This window comes from Orycteropus afer, unplaced genomic scaffold, assembly GCF_000298275.1.
Source record: "Orycteropus afer afer isolate SDZICR_OR568_19922 unplaced genomic scaffold, OryAfe1.0 scaffold00211, whole genome shotgun sequence".
NCBI lineage: Eukaryota > Metazoa > Chordata > Mammalia > Tubulidentata > Orycteropodidae > Orycteropus > Orycteropus afer.
In genome coordinates, this window is record NW_006921798.1 from 2,721,870 (window position 1) to 2,731,660 (window position 9,791).

General features: G+C 38.8%; 1 protein-coding gene across 1 annotated transcript in view; it reads right to left on the bottom strand.

Moving 5' to 3' along the window:
- The window catches only part of GSTCD (glutathione S-transferase C-terminal domain containing), a 274,623-nt gene that overhangs the window by 203,220 nt on the left and 61,612 nt on the right, over positions 1-9,791 (bottom strand). Inside the window, exon 4 of the mRNA XM_007948293.2 lies at positions 3,374-3,467. Coding sequence (XP_007946484.1) covers positions 3,374-3,467 — 94 coding nt within the window. The remainder of the gene's footprint in view (positions 1-3,373; positions 3,468-9,791) is intronic.

Sequence of the window (9,791 nt, forward strand, 5' to 3'; positions counted from 1 at the left end):
CTCCAGTTTGATTAATCTTAAAGACACTAGTGACCCTGCCTCTGTTAGTAAAGAAGGCCCTGCTAATCCATGGCATGAGGTGGTAAAATTAATACGTGAAATAGCACCACCAATAGATCAAGTACTTGTGAGAAGTGATGCTCTGGGTGATCGGATATTTGATACTTTTCTGCAATTTTGTCAACATGTGGAGTATAAGGAAGCTGGTTGGTTGTTCCTACTTACACTAGACAAAGTGGTGAAAGAGTGGGATAAGCTCAGAGCTGCCGAGTCTCAGCATAAGTGCCACATAAAAGACCTCAGTGCTTCCAGTTGTGCTCTGAAAGTTTTCCAGTTTTACTATATCTTCTAGTAACAGAGCTGATATTGCTGAAAAACAAACCCAGAGTCTTATTGTAAGGGTGGCTGAATTACAACACCAATTAAATTGTCAACCCACAATGGTGTCTGATGTTAAAGTGAGGGCATTGATTGGGAAAAAATGGAATCCTGAAACCTGGAATGGGGACATATGGACAGACAATCAGGAAATCAGGATATGGAGCCTATAAATTCTGTTGAATCCCTCCCATCTGTAGGGATTACTGTAAAAAACTGATTCCACCTCAGTTTGATGGGATTAGCCAAACTGGTCCTGCTGGGTCATTGCCTGAGGCAGAGGCCATGGAAGACATTCCTGAATGCTCTCAGGCACTGCCTCAACCACCCATTGTTGCTGCTAGACCTATAACTAAAGTTAAGTCCAAGCAAGTCCCAAAAGGTGAAATAGAAAGTGTGACTGAGGAGGTGGTATGCTATACCCAAAAAGACCTACTAGATTTTGCTAACATGACAGACAGAAACCTGGAGAATATGTATGGTAATGGCTATTGAGGGTGTGGGATAATGGTCCAAGGAATATAAGATTGGATCGGTCTGAGTTTATTGATTTAGACCCACTAAGTACGGATTCTTCATTCAATGTTTCAGTTCGAGAGGTTAGGAAAGGAGCTAATAGTTTATTTGGTTGGCTTACTGAGGCATGGATTATGCCGTGGCCTACCTTAAGTCAAGTTGAAGTACCAGACCTGCCTTGGTTTAATGTAGAAGAAGGTATCCAGAGGCTTAGGGAAATTGGCCTATTAGAATGGATTTAGCAGATTAGACCCCTAGAGCCAGAAATGGAAAGCCCAGAAGATATGCCTTTCACCAGTACAGTGAGGAATAAATTTGTGAAGGGAGCTCCAGCATCCTTGAAGACTGCTGTGATTGCTATTTTATGTAAACCTGATTTGACAGTGGGAACTGCCCTAATTGAACTAAGACTCTTAACTACGATGGGGCTGACTGGACTCTGTGGTAGTAGGAGCCAAGTGGCAGCAGTTAATCGACAAAACCAAGGTGGGTATGGTTATCGTAATGGACAGCAGAGTCGGAACAGTAATCAGAATTGTCTGACACGTGTGGAATTAGGGCATTGGCTACTTGCTCATGGTGTTTCTCGTAGTGAAATACATGGCAAGCCTACTAAATATTTACTTGATCTGTATAGACAGAAGAATTCTAGGTCATGTGAACAGCAACCTAGATTGAATTGCCAGAATACAGAGTCACGAACTCTCAATCAATTCCCAGACTTGAGTCAGTTTACAGACCCACAATCCCTTGAATGAAGGGGAGGCCAGGTCCCTTTGAGGAAGGACCCCACTACATTGCCAAAAATCTATAATGTCAATTTTTCTCCTAGCCTTCCCCAAAGGGATCTGAGGCCTTTTATGAGAGTGACTGTTCATTGGGGATAAGGAAATAATCAGACTTTTCAGGGATTACTGGAACCCAGTCTAACACATGACCTTAATGATATGAATGTAGTAAAGCTTTCGGGACCTCCAATTGCTGATGTAGAATCACTCAAAATGAGAAGAAACAGCGCAGAGATCCACTAATAATCAGAACATGCAATGTATGAAGTATGAATCTACGAAAATTGGAAGTTGTCAAAAATGAAATGGAATGCATAAAGATCGATATCCTAGGCATTAGTGAGCTGAAACGGACTGGTTTTGGCCATTCTGAATCAGACAACCACATGTCTGAATCAGACAACGACATGATCTACTATGCTGTGAATGGCAAACTGAAGAGGAATGTCATGGCATTCATCATCACAAAGAATGTTTCAAGACCCATCCTTATGTACAATGCTATCAGTGAGTTGCCTGGCATTCGCGAATATAAATTCTTTCTATAGGAATTTATCTATAACCCATCCTTTCAGAAGAAGCTCTGGTGGTGTAGTGCCTAAGGTATTTGACTGCTAACCAAAAGGTTGGTGGTTCAAACCCACCAGCCACTCCATGGAAGGAAGACTGGGCAATCTACCACCATAGAGTAAGCCTTGGAAACCCAAAGGGCAACGGTATGAGTCAGAATCGAATCAATGATCATGCGTTTGGTTTGGTTTTAGTCCTCACAAAGTCCTACAGATTTAGATAACCTGAAAAATGAATTCGGTAACTAAACTTACAAAACTCCTAAGGAAATAAGAAACTAGGAGTGTCAAGAGAAACAACAAACAGCAGAATTAGACCTCTATGATCATCAGCTATGAGAAGTAATAAATACAGAGTAAGAAATAACCATGTATAAAATTATAGAAAGAGAACATTGAAACACGAACAAGAGAAAGTGTATTATAAAAAATGGACAAACCAATTATAATTTATAGGAATGAAAAATAAAATTATTTAAGTAAAAAGCTAACTTTAAAAGATATTTTCTAATACTATTTTAAACAACTAGGAACAATTGATTATGGACTGGATATTAGAGGATCAAGAATCTTTGTTAAGATTTATTTGAGTTGATAATAACATTATGATTATGTAAGAAGCTTCAATGATTTTTAGATGTGTGTATTAAGAATTACATGTTGTCTGGATACTTTGGCAAATAAAAAAATAAAAAAAGAGTAGATGAAGTAAATATTGCAATATGTGGAAAATATAAATTTGAGTAATGTGAAGGTATAAACTTTTTCATAATAAAAATAAAAGGGGAATTCAATGCATTATATACACAGGATGTTGTTGTTGTTGTTGTTATGTGCCATCGAGTCAAACCCGACTCATAGCGACCCCTCCTTGGGTTTCCAAGGCAGTATCACTACGGAAGTAGGGATTGCCCAACCTTCCTTCTGAGGAGTGGCTGGTGGGTTTGAACCGCCAGCCGTCTGGTTAGCAGGCAAGTGTCTTAGTCACTATGCTACCAGAGCTCCCAAATATTAGTTATCACCAAAGAAAAATTAGGAAAGTCAAAGACGGAGCTGAAGAGAGTATCCAGGTTTGAGTAAAACTCAAGGGGAAAAAATATATATAACAAAATAAAAACTTACCTTCCTTTGGGCTCACAGCTGCAGGAAGACAATTCCAATCAAGGGTCCAGGTAGGGCATGGATGGGGAGAAAACATCACTTCAATGCCTTTTTCCTAGAAAAGGAAATAGGCCCTTTCCTAATCAATGTATTAATAAAATTCTGTTATGTGTAGAAGATCAAATTTCTACTAGAAAAGAAGAATATAAATAGTAACAATCATCAGGAATTCTCCAAAATAATTAGTAATATATGAGACTTGCTCTGTTGGGGGTTTTTCTGACAGCAGTTACCTTCCTGTTATTTTTCATACTGAGATATTAAAAAGTAACCCTATTTTTTCATTATTTCCTGGTATTACAGAGAATTAACAAACTACCCAGAAATATAGATCACTTGAGTATAAAAATGTTATCAAAAGCAATGTTACCAAAAGCAATCCACACAGAGATAATCATAAACTGAATCTGCATATATCTGTCAAGCCTGGCTTTTCATATGTGAAAATTCCCAGAGTAGGAACTATATTTACCATACTAGCAGCCCCCACACTTCAACACACACACAAAATCATTACCCACACCAGTCTCTTACAAGTAGCTATAATGTCTCTAGGAAAGGAATTCTTCTGGTTTGAGGAAATAATTCCCAATATTTTCAAAAATGAGGACCCCTTTTTAATATATAAAAAAATTCTCAAGTTCCTTCATCCCATTAAAGTTGTGCATTTATTATTTGATCTGTAGACAATGTCATGACATATACATGAATTCAAATCCCTTTCAATAACATTCTGGGCCCACAGCCCAAAGAATAGATATCCATGGTTTATCTTTTATTTATTTATTTATTTTTTAATCTCCAAGAATACACTGTTCAAAAGAAAACATTCCTGAAAATCAATCATTAACTCTTCTATGTCAGTTACTTCATGGGATTACTATCCCTTATAAAAATTAGCTAACTTCCGGTCCTGAAAGAAATAATACAAAGATATTTTATTGGACCAAGAGATATAACTAAGAAACTCTGGTCCAAACCAAAAAACCAAACTCACTGCCGCTGACTCGGATCTGACTTATAGCAAACCCTCCTTAGGTTTCCAAGGTGGTATCACTATGGAAGTAGAATGCCCAACCTTCCTTCTGAGGAGTGGCTGGTGGGCCCTAGGAAACTACTAATCTGCTTTCCACCTCTTTAGATTTGCTCATGGTATTTTTACCAGCTAGATCCTCTGGCTAGAACATTCTCCCTCCAAATTTTCAATGAACTTAAGTGTTCTCCTCCATGTCATTACGTCCTTAGATAAACCTTCCCGACCTCTGGTAACATAGTGCCTAAGGCACTTGACTGCTAACCAGAAGGCTGGCGGTTCAAACCCACCAGCCACTCCTCGGAAAGAAGATGGGACAATCTACTTCCGTAGTGATACTGCCTCGGAAACCCAAGAGGGGTCGCTATGAGTCGGTCTGACTCGATGGCACATAACAACAACAACAACATATCTAAAAAGGCCCTAGGACTCTATCATCTTTACTCCTCTATGCCCCATTAATTTTTTGACAGCATTTTGTTTTCTTTCTCCTTTGTTTCCCCCACAGAATGTAAGCATCATAAAGGGCAAGTTTACTGTTCAAATTGTTCTTCATATATCTAGCGCTCAAAGCAATGCTTGATATTTAGTTGTTGCTATTGTTGTTATGTGCCATGGAGTCGGACCCGACTCACAGCGACCCCTCCTTGAATTTCTCAGGTGGTTATCACTATGGAAGTAGATTGCCCAACCTTCCTCCGGAGGAGTGGCTGGTGGGTTTGAACCGCCAGCCTTCTGGTTAACAGTCAAGTGCCTTAGGCACTATGCTACCAGAGCTCCCTGATGTTTAGTAGTCAGATATAAATGGTTTTGACTGAATGAACACCTCAGAAGAAAAAGGGAGATTTTGTTGACAAGACTGTGCCAAAGAAAACAAAAGGAAAAAGAAAAGTGAGATGTGAATGCTCCTAAGAAAAATTTCACATTTCTGCTTAGTACCAATTTCATATATCCTCATGTAATTAAAACAAAATATTGTGAGTACTGAAAAGTTACAATATGAATAAAATTAATAAATTTACATAATATAATAATGTGATATATATTTATTGTCTTTGAAAATACATGTCAGTAGAGAACTTTAACAGTAATTTTAAAAATGTCCTAGATTAAAAAAGAAAATAATTGAATCTAATATAGTCTATCAAATTAGAATTAAAATAAAAATTAAAAATTTAAGAGCTTTCCTTTCTGTTTTATATGTGGATGGAATATCTCTGCCATCTTTTATATATAACCATAAAATTTAAAATATCAGAAAAAAAAAAAGAACGCCTCACACACTCCACTAATTTTATAGGTAGATAAATTGAGACCCCTTTGTTACATAACTTACTCAAATTCACAATGTTAGCTTAGCTACAAAGCTGGGACTAGAACCCAAGTCATCTGGTCTCTTTGTAGTCATCTCACTATACTAAGTGAAAGGTCCTATTGTTTTCTAAAAATTCCTATAATGGCCATGAAAATACACCTTTCAGATATAGGAATAAAGAGAACATTAATTAATCTAAGATCTCAACTGTTGCTGCGGTGTAGTAAATTACCTAGTGTGGCTTTTCTACCCACAAGTCTTTGTAAACTCCAAGGTGGGATTTGCTATGAGCAACTGAGGAGCTCCTGATTGTAAATGTTATCCACTTGGGTTATTTTTATTGGGAGTGGCACCAAACAATGTTATGGGAGGTTCCCACTCTCTCTCAGGTGCTTAGAGTTCTGATGCTATGATTGGCTAGTTTGGCCACTCTGCCAGGCTCTAAAGGAGGCCTCCTAGAGGCAGAACTCTCTCTGCTGGTTGAGGAAGACGTGCTGCTGAAAGAGACACGCGCTCCTGAGACACGTGCTGCTGGGAAAGAGACGCAAGAGACACGCATTGCTGAGTAAGACACCGAGGGACATGCACTGCTGGGGGAGAGACTGTGAGAGACTTGGTTGAAAGACAGTGGGCTGGGAGAGAGACTGAGCGTTTTTCCTGAACTTGAATTGTAACCTAGTGCTTCCCTAATAAACCTCATAATCTGTGAGTTCTGTGTGGCCACTGCAGCGAATTATCGAACCCAGGAGAGAGGTGGTGGTGCTTTGGGAGGAACGGTTGGTGAAGGGGCTGGAAGGAGGCAGCATGTTTGGTTGGCCTTATAGGAATAGGCCTTGGGTTACTGCTGGTAATCCTGTCTTCCTCTTGTAGGGTTAGAGAAGGTCAGAAGATGTGGCCTTCCTGCCTTTTTTGCAGTTGCATCCTGAAATCCATCATCACTTTTGCGTCATAACCTCTCTTCTCCTAGGCACGCTTCCCAGTGAATGAGGTGGCAGGGATACCGAGGTAGGCCCACTATTGGGAGACATGTGACTCCTCTAATTAATAGCTTTGACATGATGACTCCCCACAGGACTTGAGGAAACTCTCTTGAAATTATACTGGAGTTTAAAACTTTTCCTATGCAATATTTCTTCCTTTCCTCTCTACTCTACAAAGATTAGATCTGTACTGAAGTCTGATGACTCTCTCAGCCTCCTATTGCTACCTCCTCATTTCCCACAGAAACATGGGGGAGCTGTTCTCAAAACCTACGGCAAGAAGTAGATATAGTGATCCAAAGGATGGAGCGTGGCTGCTTGAAAATGTACTCCCAGATCTTTGACCACAGGGAGCATAACTGACCAATGGCCTCAATTCCTGGGCTCTGAAATGCATCACCACATTGAAGCTGAGGCCACACATGGGTTGTTTCCAAGCTAATGACTGAGATGACAAAGAAACTAAGGCAGACCCATTTCTAAGAAACACAGAACTCCTCTGATAGTAATGTGGGATCAAGAGTAGCTCTGCAGTCTAAAATTTTTCACTCAGTCTTCTTTCCTTAGCTCTCTCAAACCTGCATCACGGTCTGAGGCTCCCAAATCCTCCTCTGGCTCCCTCTCTATTTCCCATCACAGGTATTTCCCTCAATAAACCTCTTGCATGTCTACCTCATTTTGAAGACTGCTTCTTAGAAGGCCGGAACCAAACCCATTGCCTACAACTTGATTCCAACTTAGAGTGACCCTTTATGACAGAGTAGATCTGTGCCATAGAGTTTCTAAGGCTAAAATCTTTAGTGAAGCAGATTGCCCCATCTTACTCCCACAGAGGGGGTGGTTGGTTCAAAATATCAACAGCTATTGGTTAGCAGCCAAGAGTTTAACCACCGTGCCATGAGGGCTCCTTTGAACTAACACATCCCTTGTAAATTAAAAATCCAGGATTCCCTTTATATTTTTTTTATATTATTACACAAGGGTTTATTTTTGTAATTACTAACTTTTTTATTAATTAAATTTTCATTTAGTCCTCTTTAGTTACAAATATTTGTTAAATGTATAAAATATAAATGTCTTTCCTAATTTCATTGTATTGCCCTTTCATTCAGCTGGAAGCACACAAAGAAATCTGAACTAACAATTTTTATTTCAAGGTTCTACATTAGTATGAATTAAAAACATACATTTTTGGTCTGTTGGAATTTTAAAACAGTATTTTAATATAAAAAAGATCTCCCATTGCCTTGATATCTTCTAAAATAAACTCTATATTAATATTTCATTCTTTTACAAGTAGACTAAGAGAGCTTAGATAAAGAAGAAGGGGCTGGTGTCATGACCAAAGTCTTCTGGTACTTTTCTAAATCAACAAGCTTTCTGTCAACTATAGAACTCAAACATGTCCCAACCCAAATAGTGAAATATAATTGAAATTTTTCCAGTGTAACTCAAATGAATAGCTAAAATTACTTAATATATTTTCCTTTATTCAAATATATGGGAGCTCTGGTAGCATAGTGCCTATGGCACTTGACTGTTACCCAGAAGGCTGGTGGTTCAAACCCACCAGTCACTCCTCAGAAGTGGGGCAATCTACTTCTGTAGTGATACTGCCTCAGAAACCCAAGAAGGGGTCACTATGAGTCGGGTCTGACTAGATGCACATAACAACATTCAAATAAATTTTCAACTAGCTTCTAAAGAACTTGTAGAGTTTTGGATGGTAGGGAAACTAAAGGTGACTGGTGAAACTTCTACAATTAGTACTGTTGTTGTTGTTGTTAGATGCCATTGAGTTGATTCCGACTCATAGTGAACTTAAGCACGACAGAAGGAAACACAGCCAGGTCCTGTGCCATCCTCAAAATCCTTGCTATGCTGAGTCCACTGCTGCAACCACTGTGTCAGTCCATCTTTTTGAGGGTCTTTCCCTTTTTCTCTGACCCTCCTCTTTACCAAGCATGATATCCTTCTCCAGGGCCTGATTCCTTGGGACCACATGACCAAAGTAAGTGAGATGAAGTCTGGCCATTATCACTTCTAGGGAGCATTCCAGCTGTACTTCTTCCAGGCTAAATTTGTTCATTCTGAAGCCCATGGCATTTTCAGCATTCTTCACCAACACCACAATTCAAAGGCATCAATTCTTCTTTGATTTTCCTTATTCATTGTCCAGCTTTCACATACATATGAGGTGACTGAAAAGACCATGGTTTGGGTAAGGTGCACCTTAGTCTTCAAAGTGACATCTCTGCTCTTTAACACTTTAAAGAGGTCTTTTTCAGCAGATTTGCCCAGTGCAATATGACATCTGATTTCTTGATTGTGGCTTCCATGAGTGTTGATTGTGGATCCAAGTAAAATGAAATCTTTGACAACCTCAATCTTTTCTTCATTGATCATGATGTTCCTTATTGGTCTAGTTTGTGAGGATTTTCATTTTTTTTATGTTGAGGTGTAATCCATACCAAAGAATACATTCTTTGCTCTTCATCAAGAAGTGCTTCAAGTCCTCTTCACTTTCAGAAAGCACGATTGTGTCATTTGCATATCACAGGTTGTTAATGAGGCTTCCTCTAATCTTGATACCATGTTCTTCTTCACATGCTCCAGCTTCTCAGATTATTTGCTCAGCATACAGATGGAATAAGAATGGTGAAAGGATACAACCCTCATACACACCCTTCCTGATTTTAAATCATGCAGTATCCCCTTGATTTGTTTAAATGCCAGCCTCTTGGATTATGTACAGGTGTTTCATGAGCACAATTAAGTGTTCTGGAATTCCTATTCTTCTCAATGTTATCCATAATTTGTTGTGATGCATACAGTTGAACACTTCTGCATAGTCAATAAAACCTAGGTAAACACATTTCTGGTATTCATTGTTTTCAGATAAGATCCATCTGACATAAGCAATGATATCCTTAGCTCCACGTTCTATTCTTTTTTTTTTTTTTTTTTAATTTTATTTTGATTTCGGTGAAGATTTACAGAGTAAATTGACTTTTCATACAGCAGTTCACATATACTTTGTCTCATGTCATT